This window comes from Sus scrofa, chromosome 2 (assembly GCF_054392235.1).
Source record: "Sus scrofa isolate SSC_HxYL_T2T_F1_AM1 chromosome 2, Sscrofa_HxYL_maternal_Yorkshire_Landrace_v2.0, whole genome shotgun sequence".
Lineage (NCBI taxonomy): Eukaryota > Metazoa > Chordata > Mammalia > Artiodactyla > Suidae > Sus > Sus scrofa.
The window spans coordinates 118,485,304-118,502,062 of record NC_139384.1 but is presented as its reverse complement, the minus strand read 5'-3'; the positions used below and the strand labels follow the sequence as shown (position 1 = coordinate 118,502,062).

The window sequence follows — 16,759 nt, the reverse complement described above, 5'->3', positions numbered from 1 at the left end:
AGAACTGGGATTGCTAGATTGTCTGGTATTTCTTATTTTGGGGTGGGTGGGGCTTTCATATTGTTTTACACAGTGACTGCACCAGTTTTCATTCCCACCAACTGGGCATAAGTTTCCCAATTTCTCAATATCTATGTCAACACTTATTACTTTCTGGTTTTTAATTTTTTTATATAACGGTCATCCTAATAGGTATGTCTGAGATGATATCTCATTGTGGTTTTGACTTTCATTTCCTTAATGATTAGTGATGTTGAACATCCTCTCACTTATTTGTTGGCCATTTGTATATCTTCTTTGGAGAAATACCTGTTCAAATCCTTTGCCCATTTTAAAAATCAGATTTTTGTTTTTGTGGAGTTGAAGTAATTCTTTATATAATAGCTCTATTCCCAATACATGTTTTGCCAATATTTTTTCCCTTTCCATAGTTTTTCTTTTCATTCTGTTGATAGTTTCCTTCGTTGTGCAGTTTTTAAGTCTGATATAGTCCCATTTCTCTAATTTTATTTTTCTTGCCTATGCTTTTGGTGTCATATCAAAAAACAGTTGCCAAATCCAGTGTCATGAAGTTTTTCTTGGTGCTTTATTGTTACAGGTCTTATGTTCAGATATTTAACCCATTTTTGAGTTATTTTTGTATATATTTCAAGGAAAGAGTCCAACTTCCTTCTTTTGCACATGGGTATCCCGTTTTTCCAACACCACTTATTGAAGAGATTATCCTTTCTCCATTGTGTATTCTTATTCATGTAAAGAATGCATCATTTGTCCATATATATGAGAGTTTATTTTCTGGGCTCTTTATTCTATTGTTTGATATATTTACCTTTATACCATACTATTGTGATTACTGTACTTTTGTGATATATTTTGAAATCAGGAGGTGTGAAACCTCTGCTTTTTTCATTTCTTAGGATTATTTTGGCTATTTGGGGTCTTTTGAGATTGGATATGAAATTTTAGGATTTTTTTTTCTATTTCTGCAAAACAATTATGTTGAGATTTTGATAGAGATTACATTGAATCTATAGATTACTTTGGGTATTAAGGGCATTTTTAACAATATTGAGTCTTCAAATCCATGAGCATAGATATCTTTCCATTTATTTGTACCTTCTTTTTTAAAAAATTTATTTATTTTTGGCTACATCCACAGCAAGCTCCTGGGCCAGGAATTAAACCTGACCAACAGCACTGACAATGTGGAATCCTTAACTGCTAGGCCACCAGGTAACTCCATATTTATATCTTCTTTAGTTCTTTCTTTCTTTTTTTTTTTTTTAACTGTTAAAAATTCCAAATCTGGGAGTTCCTGTCATGGCTCAGTGGTTAACAAATCCGACTAAGAACTGTGAGGTTGCAGTTCAATCCCTGGCCTCACTCAGTGGGTTAAGGATCCGGCATTGCTGTGGGCTGTGGTGTAGGTTGCAGACATGGCTCGGATCTGGCATTACTGCGGTGTAGGCTGGCAGCTGTAGCTCTGATTCGACCCCTAGCCTGGGAACCTCCGTATGCCATGGGTGCGGCCCTAAAAAGACAAAAACAAAAAAACCCCCTCCAAATCTGTTTTTTTTTTTTTCAAAAGACTTGTATCAATTCCTGAGGTAATGTATCTTCTTTTAATTCTTTTAGTGATGTTTTGGAGTTTCTAATGTACAAGACTTCCACCTTGCATGCTGCTCCTTGTTAGTGTAGAGAACACACTTGGTTTTTGCATTGACTTTGTATCCTGCAATTTTGCTGAATTCATTCACAAGTTCTAACAGTTTTTTTCTTTGGAGTCTTTAGCATTTCCTAAATATAAGATCATGTCGCAAACAGAGCTACTTTTACCTCTTCCCTTTCAATATGGATGCCTTTTATTTCTTTTTCTTTCCCGATTATTCTGGCTAGAATTTCCAGTGCTATGTTGAATAGAGGTGGTAAAAATAAAGAGGAATCTTTGCCTTGTTCTAGGTCTTAGAGGGAGAGCTTTCAGTTTTTAACTATTGAGTGCAGTGATAGCACTGGACTTTTACTATATAGCTGCAGTAATTTCCTTTTATTCCTAGTTTATTGAGTGTTTTTATAATGAAAGTGTGTTAAGATTTGTTGAATATTTTTTCTGTATAAATTGAGATGATGGTGTACTTTTGTCTTTCATTCTGTTAATGTGGTGTGTTATATTAATTGATTGTCATATTGAGCCATTCTTGTATTCCAGAATAAATCTCACATGGTCATTATGTATGATGCTCTTCTTAATATGTTGTTGAGTTCTGTTTTCTAGTATTTATGTTTCTTTAATTTTTATTGAAATATAAATGATTTACAATGTGTTATTTTCAGATGGTTTGCTAGTATTTTTTTAATATTTTTTACATCATTATTCATCAGGAATATTAGTGTGTAATTTTCTTCTAGTAGCTTTGTCTAATATTGTTTTCAGGGTAATGCTGACCTCATGGAATGAGTCTGGAAGTATTACCTTCTCTTAAGTTTTTGAAAAAGTTTGAGAAGTATTAGTATTAATTCCTTATTAAGTGTTTAGTGGTATTCTCCGGTGAAGCCATCTGTCTGAGGTTTTCTTTTGTGGGGGGGGGTTTGATTACAGATTTTATCTCCTTACTGGTTCCTGTTTGTTCAGATTTTTTTTAAATTAAGTCTTCATAGTTTCCATGTTTCCTTGAAATTTATCCATTTATTCTAGGTTATCCAACTTGTTGGTATAAAACTGTTCAAGGTAGTTTCTTATGATCTTTTTTATTTTTGTGGCATCAGTTGTAGTATCTTCTCTTTCATTTCCTTCTTTCTGCTATATAAATACATATTTTTCTAGGTTAAATATGTATTTTTAAAGTTATATTTAATTATGTATTGGTGGGAATTCCCATTTTGGTGCAGTGGAAATGAATCCATCTAGTATCCATGAGGATGTGGGTTTGATCTCTGGTCTCATTCAGTGGGTCAGGGATCCAGCATTGCCATGAGCTGTGGTGTAGGTCACAGACGTAGCTCAGATCTGGCATTGCTGTGGCTGTGGTGTAGGCCGGCAGCTGTAGCTCTGATTCAACCCCTGGTCTGGGAACTTCCATATGCTTCAGGTGTGGCCCTAAAAAGCACACACACACACAAAATTTTAAATAGAAAAAAATTAAATTAATTTTTACTGATATTAAATACCATTTTTGACATAAATTTATCTGTATATACAGGTTTTCTTCTTGTTTCTGTATCTTTAATCTATTCCCAGATACATTTTTCTATACTTATGCCAACACTGCAAGACTTCAATAATGAAAGCTTTATCATATCATTTTCTATATGGTTGAATAAGTCCTCACTCATTGTCATTCATCAAAACTCAGGAACTATTTTTGCAAAATTACTCTTCCAGATGCATTTGATAATTTCAAGTTATAATTAAAACATTGTGATTTGTAATGCTTGAATTTGTGTGTCAAATTGGAAGTAATTACAACTAATAATTGAAACTAATGCATACATATAGTTAGAATACATAGCTGGGTTCAAATGAAGAAGAGAAGAAAATTCTAAAAGATGAAAAAAACTGTAATTTTATAAATACTTTAAGAGAGAGAGAAAAAAATTTCTGAATATTGTAATTAACAAGGAAACACATAGCCCTAGTGATAAGCTGGGCATAGCAAATTCACATACAAGTGCCTATTATATAATAGAAATCAAAATTATAACAAGTAATCATTGCAAGTTGGACTTTGTGACCCTGAATAAAATAGCAGTTGATAAGGAGTTGTCCCAGCACTGAATAAACTGAGAATATTCTCCATATTCTATCAAAGATGAGGTGTATATGCAAGCTACTCACCAGGTTCTGTTGGCAGTAGGTCTTTGTTGCCTGGGGTGCACCACCAAAACCATGGTTCCTGTGGATGTAGACATTTTCCCACAATGGCTGGTTGGACAAAGTCTTAATTTAAATGTGTGTGGAACTGAAGATAATGGAAGCTATGTAGTAGTCAACTTCCCCTTCTCCTCCTTAAATGATACAAAATAACTTAACCATTAAAATTCCCTACAAAATCATGACCTGAGCATTGTTGAAGACAAAGAAGGTCGAGGCTGCAAAACAACTGGGAATGAAAAGAGAACAGTCAGCAACTCCTAGCAGAGGATCCTTCACATTTCCATATCACCCTGCCCACTGCAAGGCTTTGTGGTTTGCAAAGGCAGGTCAAGAAAAGCCACAGGGAAGACAGAAGACAAAGGCTATCAAAAGGTGATTAGGTTATGATCACTAGAAGGGTAGTACATGCTGGATCTGAGAGTTCAGAGAAGGGACTCTGTAGTCCCTTGTAAGGAAAAGATTTCGAAAGAATATGTCAAAGGGTTAAACGCCCATATAAATAATAGTTGTGCAATTTAAAGGTCCAGGCTTGCCCTGAAGTATTGAGTGCATGATCTAAAGGGGCAGGAATGATTTCAAAAAAGAAATGAGAGTTAGATAGTCAGTCTCCTAAATGCATAGCTTCTGTTGGAGAAAAAAAGTTGAAAAAGAATAAAGAATAAGAGAAAAGAAGAGAAAGGAAAAAACAGTATCCTGCAGGACCAAAGAGAACCACATGACTGTAGGACTACTCACAACCACTCAATATCAGCAAAACAAATAATAACAGGGACATATTAACAGAAAATGCTCTCTCTCTCTGCTTAATTATGTTTTTTTTTTTGTAATGAAATATACAAAGTTGAGAATTTTCATTTTCTCTGTTAAAGCATTGAAGACAGTAAGCAACACCAGCCGCGGAATTGGGGGATGAATTTTGTTGTTATCTCCGTTATTGCATGGTGTACATTAATACCATTGTCATGCTTTCCACGCAATGTACGAGGTGACTATAAAAAAATTACTCATTAAATTAAAGAACAGTATCTTCCTCACCCCCACCCTGATCCCCAATTCTCAGAATATGACTGAACTGCATTTCTTTCCACTGTGGATGGTGACCTGACTTGAACAAATAAAACCATATGTAGCCAAGTGTTAGTTTATGTATACTTTCATGAATAGACTTTCATTAGTACATATTTTTGCTTCTTGTCATTCCTCTTTAAAAAATGCTTTTATCTAGATTTCAGAAATTTTCTTAATGAAAGAAGCATATTTAAGCTTATTTTACCTAGCATTATTTAATACATGTACTACCCCATAGAATTGTTATAAGATAAAATAATTATTAAAATTCTCTTGGAAACACTAAAATATGTAACATTAGAGAAATCAAATACTCTCCTAATGGTAGTACATTACCTGGCACAAAATATTTTTAGTAGTATCAAAGTTTGTGCTTTCATATTTTAGGGTTTTCTGTCAAATAGCAGAGCCACTTGCCATATGTGGCTATTTTAGTTTTAAATTAAATTAAAAATATATTTAGTCATTTATAGGAGCTACCTTTCAAGTGTTTAATAGCCCCAGTATAGATAATGCTGACAGTATTAGAGAATACAGTTATGGGAAATTTTCCTTATCACAGAATGTTCTTTAGGACAGCACTGTTTTGAAAGAATATGTCTTTTACCTAATTAGATTGACCGAAGCTTGTTCAAAAATAGCTCACTTGCCATTTCAAGAAAAACTGGGTATCCTGGATTGTGTATGTATGTTTACTATATGTGTTTTTGTTATTTGAACATGTGATAAAATGCTTTTACATGTTAACGCATAGGTACAGCAAGGGTAAAAGCTGGGAAACATAGACAGCCTTATTTGCTGGACAGAGATCAATCCAAAGATCAGGAATTTGGACCTAACATCAAGGACTTACTTGCTACTTTTTGGGTAAAGTAAAATATTTCACATGAGCAAGCAAATTAAATTGACATGTATAATTTTCTAATAGTGGATTTAAGAATATAACTATAAAATATCCAAGTTAAATCTGAGGGGAACTTTTGAAGTCTTAATTAACTTACTCATTTTATAGATAATGGAAAATAGGGCCCATTTCACTTATGTGACATTGCCAAAAACTTACTTAGTGTCAGAAACTGGTACCAAGTATTTTTCCTTCTTCTATTGCTTTTTTTTTGGCTCCACCCTTGGCTTATGGAAGTTCCTGGGCCAGGGATTGCATCCGAGTTATAACTGTGATCTAAGCCATAGCTACAGCAACACCAGATCCTTAACCCACTCCTCTGGGCCAGGGATTGAACACATGCTGCCTCAAAGACAATGCCAGATTCTTAACCTGCTCCACAACAGCAGGAACTCTATTAATTTTAATTTGACTTTTATATTATATTGGGTTTATTTTTTTCCTGAATAAATAGGCAATTTAGTTAGGTATTATCTTTTTATTGTCTTTTTATTATATTTAAATTGCTTAAAAGAGAATTCTGAAAGCTAACAAATATTCTCACAATAATTTTTTTTTTCATTTAGAAGTGTTTATTTCAGAATGACCAATAGGACCTTATACAGATGAAGGTCCTGTAAGCACTTTTCATGGGTTGTCACTCAGTTTTGCCTCTATTTACCCACCAGCCAAAGCAACAAAACTAACAAACATCTTATGGAAAACATCTCCTTCATTATCAAATGGAGGAGAACTCTGTATTTTTCTGGGCAAGAAATAAGGCCTCCAGTATAGACATAGCTTAAAAATAACTCAACTTTCAAATAGTGGTTCTATATTCATTTTGTTTTTCTTTTCTCCTATTTATAACTTCATCCTTTATATTGTCTGAAGAATTGTGTTTCTCACATGGAGGTTTTATTAAGTAGTTTTCCACAGTGCAAGGCAGATGAATTTCATGCTCCGTTAGTGGGACTTTGAAGACCCTTTACAGTAGCATCAACTGAATTTTCCTACCTCATCTCAGATTTTATCCCTGTCTCTCCCACACTGCAGAATTTTATCCCTGTCTCTCCCACACTTGCTCTTTCCAGGACATATCGGGTACTTTTATAATTCTCTACCTTTGTAGGTATGAATCTTTCTAATTCAAATGTTCTTTTCTTTCTTCTCTTCTGAAGAAAGCTTCTTGTCAAATCTTACCTTGTATTCCTGGGCAAAATGGGTTTCTCCATCCTTAATGGTTTTATTGATGTTCGTTCAAAATATCATATCATATATATAGATAGTAGTTTTTATTATATTAGTTTAATTCTTCTTAAAATGAATAGATTTATGATATAAAATCAGGAATTTTGTTTACTTTTTTTCATTCAAACACGAAAGTGTTTATTTTTATCGAATCATGAACTCTTCATGGTAATGGGTTTTATTTCATTCAGATTTTTATTTAATTTTTACAAAATATTACATATGTGTATTTTAACAATATGGAAATAAATTAGGTATAACTTTTTTCACACTGTTAAAAATTAAGATACAGTTGTTAGAGTTTCCATTGTGGCTCAGTGGGTTGAAAACTGGACAGAGTGTCCATGAGGATGTGGGTTCAATCCCTGGCCTCGCTGCTCAGTGGGTTAAGGATCCAGTGTTGCCACAAGTTGCAGCATAGATCGCAGATGTGGTTCGGATCCAGCATTGCTGTGACTTTGGCATAGGCCTGCAGCTGTCGCTCTGATTTGACCACTAGCCTGGGAACTTACATATGCTGTAGGTGCGGCCCGGAAAAGAAAAAAAAGAAAAAAATTAAAATACAATCTTCATGAAATTTAAGCATGACTCTTTTTAAAAAGATTATCGCCAGGCAAGAAAGAAAAAGAAGCCAATTCTAATGTTCCATTCTTGGAAATAGAGTGCTTCAATTACTAGTGTTAGGATACAAAATAATATAAAGTCTGATTAGCAGTCTTAGACTTCTGACTGACACCTATCTAGGTGGGTAACTAGAAGATATCTAATCCTTTTGAAAGTTTATTAGAAGGGACTTCCAGCAGAATGCAGAGTAAGGAGCATAGAAAATCTTCAGCTCTGAAAAACCAGTAGTTGAAACTGGCAAAATTGGCAGCAACTATTTCAAAACTCTGGAAATTAGGACTATGCATTGAATCAGTGATTTAGTTTATTAGCGATCTTTGGACATACCCTAATTCTGAAAGGACAATTACACAGTAGGTTCTGCACATGTCTTTGGCTTACACATTTAGTGTCTGGTAGGTGCTTGTCCTAGAAAGAAGGAAGGTTACGAGAACGAAAAAACCACCTTGTGATGTTCCTAACACACTGCCACAAAGTGGCCAAGAGCAAATCAGAGTGAAAATGAAGTTTCCTTGCTTTGAGCTTGCCTGGACTTTATATAAACAATAATTTGAAAAATTCTTATTTTCTCAAGTATGAATTGATGTGTAATTTAAATTGAGTAACTTGTTACTCTTTTAAAGAGTTATGATGGAACCATACCCATCTCATTTCTAAATGAGTATAAGTTAACAGTTGTTGAAGCCCAGTATTTAAAATGGCTCTCAAATAGTTTTGGCGTATTTGTATGCCTTCATTTCTCTTCTATAAAATGATGGTAATAGTAGTGTATATCTTATATATTAAAAGATGTAAGGTGCTTAGAACAATGCCTGGTGCATAGTAATACAATATAAGGGATTACTATTTTAGTTTTTCTTATTCATCTCTTTTTAATTGTCTAGTGTCACTGTGCTGGATATTTGTCAGGCCACTCAAGATGGCTCTCTGTACATCCCCTGCTCAACCAGAGCCTGCTTCACCTACACTCTATTCATATGACTGACCTTCCTACTGGCTTGCCTTGTTTTATGGTTTAGCACTTGCCAAAGATGAGTTTCTTAGTAGAGCCTATCTATAAAGCTGTGTAGATGAAATTAAAGTAGAGCATGTCTTCCCTGCTAATAAAGGATCAGTCAGTGTTCTCTGCTAGATTGGTGTTTACTTTTGAGTCAATTAAGCAATGAAGGTTAGAGAGGAATTCATATAAGGAAGAGTGGATTTGTACAGTGGGTAATGGTTATAATCCCTCGTCTCATATGACCTTTTGGGAATGAGTAGGAGGTAGAACTAAGTGTCAGTTTTTGCTTCTTTGTGGTAGATCTCACAGGCAGAGAGATTTTCCTTGTTAGGGTTTGGTACTTTGACTTAAGCCTGACTTAATGTTGCATATTAGAGCCTGACCACTAGAGGAAGAGTAGCATCCTATTTTCCTTGGTAACAAGTTTTACAGCCAGCTATAGCCTTCTCTTTGTGCTCTACCATATATTCAAGGGTTAACAAGGCTAATGTTAAGAAAATTTATCATTTTCTTCTAGGTCGTCTGTTCGTTGGCCCTATGTCTATTTGTTTTATTCTCATGATTTTTTTGTATCTTTGTGACATTGGTTGTAATTTTTCCCTTCATTTCTTATTTTGTTTTTGGGTCATCTCTTTTTTTTTTATTCCTAATGAGCCTAGTTTATGGATTATCAATTTGTTTAATCTTAAAAAAAATCCCTGGGTTTTGTTGATCTTTTAAGTTATTTTTTGGTCTTTATTTCCTCTATTATCATTATTATTTCATGCCTTCTGTTGACTTTGGGCTTCGTTTGCTCTTTTCTCTCTCTTTTTTTCTTTATAGAAGTTCCTGGCTAGGAGTCATATTGGAGCTGCAGCTGCAGGTCTGTGCCACAGCAACGCCAAATCCAAGCTGTTATCTGTGATCTGTGCTGCAGCTTGTGGCAATGCTGGATTCTTAACCCACTGAGCAAGGCCAGGTATCAAACCTGCATTCTCACGGACACTATATTGGGTTCTTAACCCACTGAGCCACAACAGGAACTCCTGCTTTTCTTTCTAGTTCCTTTAGATAGTAGGTTAGGTTACTTGGTACTGAGATTTTTTAAAAGATTTCTTTATGTAGAACTGTATATTGCTATAAACTTGCCTCAGTACTACATTTGTTGCATCCCCTACAGTTTGAAAATTTTTCTTTTTATTTTCTTTTTTCTCAAGGCATTTTCTGACATCCTCTTTGAAAAGATGGCAATAGCATAATTTATGACTAGATTACATTAAGTAAAATATTTCTTTTAAAAGAAGTAAGCTATAGACAGTGTTAAAAGATGAGCAACAGATATGTAAATCCAACAAGAGATTAATATTTAGAATAAACCAAGAATTATAAGAAATCTATACAGAAATTTCAGGAAGCCTAATAGAAGTACAAATAGGCAGTTCTTACACACAAAAGAATCATAAATAGCCAAGAATTATATGAAGAAATGCTCAGTTATATTTGAAATTAGAGGAATGAAAAAATAAAGCATTGTAATACTATACATTTACCAGCATGGCAAAATTTTGAAAGTCAGCTAATATTAAAGTGTGTGTGATTATGTGGGGTGTGCCAATTTTCTACTGCTACATGACAAACCACCCCTAAATTTAGTGGCTCAAAATAATAGAGCATTTAAATTCCTCTGCAATTTGTGCCAGGCTTACTCCTCTCAGCTTTACCTGTGGTCAGTTACAGTGAACTAAGTCTAGGGGATAGAATCATCTCAAGGCTTGTTGACTCAGATACTATCTTGTAATATTGACTGTTTGCTAGAATGCCCCCATGTAGCCTCTTCATCTGGCCTGGCCTTTCTCGTAACATGATAACCAGAGTCCTGAGAGAGTGAGAGTTCCCAGCAGAAGTCATATTGTCATTTTTATGATCCAATCTCAAAAGTCATGCAGCATTCCTTGCTTTGTTGAGGCAGTCATAAAGACTTTTCAAAGTTTGATGCTTTTTTTTCTGGAGAATGGCAAAGTTCTGGAAAGTGATGTAAAATCAAAAAATATTGCTCTGATGACTTTTAGAGAGTGTAAGTTACTCCATGAAGAAAGTGGAACTCTCTTACATTATGGTGGGAGTATAAAGTGATCATTCTGGAGAAAAATTTGGAGAAATAATTGGATGAAGTATATTAAATCTCAATGCCCTAGCAGTTCCTTTTTAGGATATGTACTTCCAAAGACACTCTATCCTATTTTCTTAAAGGTGCATGCACAGGAATGTTTAATGAAGTTTGTTTGCGCTAGTACAGAGTTGAAGTCAGCCTAAGTATTTAGCCCTATGGGAGTGGATAAATATTGTGGAATTACATTGTGTAATGTTAAATAGCATTCAGAAGATAAATTAGATGAATGTGCAGAAAAATGATTAGATTTTAAAAATGGTGTTTAGGGCTAGAAAAAGAAATTTTAAGTTAGTTTAAAAATGTACAAACATGGGAGTTCCTGTCGTGGCTCAGTGGTTGGAGAACCCGATTAGCATCCGTGAGGACACGGGTTTGATCCCTGGCCTCTCACAGTAGGTTAAGGATCTGGCCTTGCTGTGAGCTGTGGTGTAGGTCGCAGACACAGCTCATATCCCGTGTTGCTGTGGCTGTGGTGTAGGCCAGCGGCTGCAGCTCCAATTCTACCCCTAGCCTGGGAACCTCCATGTGCTGCTGGTGCGGCTCTAAAAGACAGAGGAAAAAAAAAAAAAGTACAAACATAAAACACCACTAGGTATTTTTAGATATATACATATCTAGGAGAACAGAAATTTAGTTTGAGAATTAATATTTTAGTTCTAGCAGTTCTAGTTAACTGCTAGATCCACAAATAAAAATTATAGCTGAAAGGAGATCAAATAACAAATAAAAATAGTTCAAATGCTCCTTTTCTTGTATAGTAAGTATATGTTGGTGAATTTAAAAATTTTGGGGGGGTCTTTATATACATACATATTTTTTCAGTTAAGATTGGAAAAGGTAAACTTTTTGTGTTTATTGGTCATTAAAGGGTATATATATTCCTCTTTACCTAACAAAATAAAATAATCTATATGTAACTTATTTCTATTTCAGATTCTGATCAAGTCTCCAATATTTATATACCTATCTCTGTGTAGAGCTTCAGAGTCTTTAGTTATGATTGGAGCATCTGAATTTTTGCCTCTATATATAGAAAATCAGTTTATATTAACACACAGTGAGGCAACGACAATTGCAGGTAGACATTTCTGCTCATTGTACTCACAGTGATATTTTTATGTTAAGTTTCTGAAATGTACTTATGAAATATTTTATATAAGCAAAAAGTAGGTGTAGTAGGAGTGTTTGCTTAAATTTTAAATACCTAAATACTGCTTGCCCAAATTTTAAAAATATGAGCACTTTGCCATCATTGCATCAAAATTTTTAACACATAAAACCTTGTAAGACTTCTGTACCTCTCCCTTATCCCATTTCTTTCCCTCTCTCCCCACAGGTTAACAACTCTTCTAAAATTAGAGTTCATCCTTTTCACACGTTTATATAGTTATACCTCTTATGTAACTATTTTCAAACAATCTATTTCTAAAATTCATATATCATTTTGTATGTACTCTTCTGTTACTTTCATCTGAAATTATGTTCATCAGATTCATGTTGATCTCTATTCAGTGCATTTTAACAGTGTTATGGGGTTCTATTTTAATACTCTTTATCCATTATCATATTAATGAAAATGAAATTGCATCCAACTTTTTCACTTTTCCACACAGTATAGTAACAAGTAGACTTGTACATGTCTCCTTGTTCACATTTGTAAAAATGGATTTATGTTTAGACATTGAAGAGTCACTGTAGTTTTGTACATCACTTTTACTAGATACTGAGAATTGGCTCTCTAAAAGAGGTGGCAAATGAAATGAAATGTTGTAAGCTTCTAGCATTAATGGGAAGATGGTAAATATGGTTATTCATTTTATGCTGTAAAAAGTCAGGGATGCATGCTATAACTTGCAGGTAACCAGTAAAAGAATAGTAAAAAGGCTAGTGAAAGAGTATATTAATTTGAAAATTTTGATTAATAAATTAAAAAAAGAAGGGGAAGAAAGAACATAAAACATGTGGGCAAAATTAAAAACAAATGTTAAGATGTGCAAAAACATTGACTATTATTGAGTAGATTTTGTGATAAAGGCCACAACGTTGTCAGACTGTGCATAGTCCAAGCCAAACATGACAGTTTGAAGGGCCATAATGACAGATACTTCTACAAGTGTACCACATTGTTTGCCATTCTGATTAATCTGATTAACAGAGATAGGGACTAAATCCATTTAATTTGTCTTAAGGCTAATATCAGCAAGATTCCAAAGAACAGGATAAGGCCACCTGCAGGTTTGGCCTCAGTCATGTTGGTAAAATTCTGGACCCAGCCAGCTGAACAAATTTCTTGACCCTCAGGGTCTACCTTGGAAAGTAAAATGGCTTTCTCCTTAAGTTTCTGTACTGATCTTTTCACTTAGCCTGAGGTATTAATCCAGGTATAACAGAATGCATTAGCAATTGCATATATTCTACCATGGCCTGCAAGGATGAAGTTTTATCAATTTTATCGTCTGTAACAATGCTGATCAGTGACTGAGGCTGACTAGAGTGTTCTCCAGGGATGAGGTGATGTCATTAATTATTTCGAATTAAATTGGGGATACATTTTGTACCACCTTTTCTAGTAGGATTGCTCTTTGAGTAATAGAGATAACTGCCTTGAGGGTGTATGTGATAGTGTATCCGTACTCTGTCTAGAAAGCTTCCTTGAGTAACCAAAAATAACTTCATTTAATAGAGATTTCCTCAGTCTTTGGAGAGCTATGTTATCTACTAGTGGTATTTCTTTAAACATTTGAAGTTCTCTGTGATCACCCCTATGACGTGAATATACCGATTCCAGTTTATAAGTAAGGCTTATCTGTTGTGAGTCTGTTTTGATTCATCTCAAAATGAGAATATCCGTCCACAAAATCAAAAGTCTCTTTGGGTCAGAGCTTTGGTTGTAACAAGAGTCCAGTAGTAAGCTAAGAGTTGCTTTTAAATGCAGCTGTTTCAGGGAGTCAGTGAGTCCTGTACAACCAGTGATGCTTCTGAGCAAAGGCTTCTTCACTTTTCTAAACGCTCCAGCATACAAAATCATCAGCCATGGAGCCTTGTAGCTTAAACAGGTCATTACGTTTGTGGTACCCCAGATCGGAAGCATACTACAGCTTGCTGATTAATATCCAGTGTAGGTCTGTGAGTTAGCTGATATAAAAGACCAAAGAGAATGTCCATGTGAGTTGTCTACTGGCTCCAATAGTCAAGAATCCGAAGTGAAGCCAGGCAGGCTTTTGGGGGGGGGGCAGAGGCACAATTTTTCTTTAACTCCCAGAGTCATAGAGCATTGTGATTCTGTCTGCAGAGTCCCCCTAAACCTTGATGAGCAGTCTTCTGGATTTTGTTACGTTTCATCACTCACCTTTGCTGATGATAGTGTGAAAACACCAAAGTCAGAGCCATTGAGTCAGGCCTCTGACTCTATAGCTTACTAAATATCACCTATCATTTAAAGCTTTAGACATCATAGACTAGTGGTAGTCACGATTAATCCTGACCTGCCCCTCTTGTGGTAAATGGAAGAATAATTTTGGTACTTCTGAGGGAGTACTGCCTCGGTATATTTGTGGCTTTATATGTAAATGAGAATTAGTCTTTTTCTTTGGATCTTAGTAGAATGCAGAAGAAGACTGGCAGTGCCCAAGACAGCATATTAAGTGCCATTGATCTGTGCCAAAAATTTAGTTACATCAAAATGTATGGAATATCCAGAGCTATAGGGAGAACAGAATTCAGTTGGTGGTTAATCTACCTTAAACCTCAAGCCCCTGATAATTTTTTTCACTGAACATAAAGTCTGTTGAATTGAGATATTGCATTTCTTACTACCCCTGCTTCCTTTAAAATCCATAATCAAAGTTAGGACTTTACTTTTTGCTCCTGGGATTCTATTTTGTTCCTTTGGATCATACCTGAGGAACAGACTTAGCAATATATGTATTCCAGTATCACTTTTGGAGTTTAGGAGTATATGCAGTACAAATCTGCAAAATATGATTACCAATTCTGTATTTTGAAATTGGAGCCATGGCATTAGCATAACGAAGCCACAACAAATGTGCTCTAAAGGGGGACACTATCTTGCTTATCCAAGGATGTTCACTCTATCAACATCTTTGGAAATATAGAACAAAAAGCAGTCAGTGCTTCTCCTTGCAGGATGTAAAGCATCAGAGGGTAATAGAAAATTGTCCAATAAATAAATTATAATGCATTTAAATAAAGATAAATCTTGACCTCTACCTCACTACATACATAGATACCAATGCTAGATGGATTGCATATCTCAGTGTGTATGGTAAAACAATGAAGCTTTTTAAAATAAGGCATAGGCGGAGTTCTCTTGTGGTGCAGCAGGTTAAGGATCCAGCATTGTCATTGAAGTGGCTTGGGTTGCTCTTATTGTGCAGGCTCGATCACTGGCCTGGGAAATTTCACATGCTGTAGATGCAGCAAAATAGATAAATAAATAAATAAGGGATAGGAAAGTACCTTCATTGTATTGCAGAAGACAAAGATTTATTAAACAAGACACAAATGACATAACTATAAAGGAAAAAAGATGTGGTGTTACATTAAAATTAGAACTTCTGTTCATCAAATGTTAGCATGAAGAGTAAAAATGCGGAGTTCCCGTCGTGGCGCAGTGGTTAACGAATCCGACTAGGAACCATGAGGTTGCAGTTTCGGTCCCTGCCCTTGCTCAGTGGGTTAATGATCCGGCGTTGCCGTGAGCTGTGGTGTAGGTTGCAGACGCGGCTCGGATCCCGCGTTGCTGTGGCTCTGGCGTAGGCCAGTGGCTGCAGCTCGATTCGACCCCTAGCCTGGGAACCTCCATATGCCGCGGGAGCGGCCCAAGAAATAGCAAAAAGACAGAAAAAAAAAAAAAAAAAAAAAAAAAAAAGAGTAAAAATGCATGCAAAACAATCTTCAATAGAAATATTCTACGAGGTATTTGTGTCCAGAATGTGTAAAAAAATCTGACCATAATAAAAAGGCAGCTAATCCAATAAAAATGGACAACAGACTTGAACAAGCATTATATAAAAGGGTGATATAAATTGGCCAATATTCATGTGAAAATGTACCCACCTTCAATGGTTTTTCAGGGAAATGCAATACTATTACCCATTCACTAGAATTGCTAAAATTAAAAAGACATATATATTGTCATCGATGTGGAGAAATTGACATTTTATCTACTACTGGTGAGAGTGTAAATTGTTTTATCATTTTATAAATCTGTTTGGCAGTATCATAAAATCTGAGCCTATACATATTCCCTGACCCAGGAATTAAACTCCTAGTTATATAGCCAACATAAGTTCCTCTCTTAAGAATATACCCAACAGAAATGCAGATGCTTAGAAAAGGACAATTACATAAACTTTTATAGTAGCAGCAAAGGAGTTCCCTTTGAGGCCCGGCAGTAAGGAACCCAACTAGTATCCATGAGGATGCAGGTTTGATCCCTGGCCTTGCTCAGTGGGTTAAGTATTCAGTGTTGCCATGAGCTGTGGTGTAGGTTGCAGATGTGGCTTGGATCCCATGTAGCTGTGGCTGTGGCTGTGGCTGGCACCTGCAACTCCAGTTTGACCCCTAGCCTTGGAACTTCCATATGCTGCAAGTGTGCCCCCCCCCCGCCCCCACAAAAAAAAGTAAAGTAGCAGCACAGTTTGTACCATCACAGTGAATAAATAAGTTGTGGTGTATGCATATACTAGAATGCTATTGAGCAATGAGAAGGCATGATCTATTGCCATATACAAAAACATGGTTGAATTTTTCAAAATCATGTCCAATAAAGTAAGACATGAAGTATGCATACTTTATGATCCATATTTATAAAATCCTATAAGCTCACAGAAGAGCCTCCTGGTCTTCTGGTAATGTTTGATTTTTGACCTGGGTGTTAGATACATAGGT

At 35.4% G+C, this 16,759-nt stretch overlaps 1 protein-coding gene across 26 annotated transcripts in view; it reads left to right on the top strand.

The window, feature by feature from the left end:
* SLCO6A1 (solute carrier organic anion transporter family member 6A1) overlaps positions 1–16,759 on the top strand; it is a 98,266-nt gene that overhangs the window by 29,761 nt on the left and 51,746 nt on the right. For 21 of the 26 annotated variants that reach the window (XR_014838440.1, XR_014838439.1, XR_014838436.1 and 18 more), the window contains 3 exons: positions 4,741–4,856; positions 5,694–5,806; positions 11,780–11,924. Coding sequence is in view for 19 of the 26 variants with exons in the window: in XM_085014138.1 (XP_084870264.1) it covers positions 4,741–4,856; positions 5,694–5,806; positions 11,780–11,924 (374 nt within the window). In the remaining 7 variants the exon portion in view is untranslated. Of the gene's footprint in view, positions 1–1,159; positions 1,234–4,740; positions 4,857–5,693; positions 5,807–11,779; positions 11,925–16,759 lie in introns of all 26 variants that reach the window. The other 5 variants (XR_014838442.1, XM_085014150.1, XM_085014146.1 and 2 more) reach the window with 1 other exon arrangement.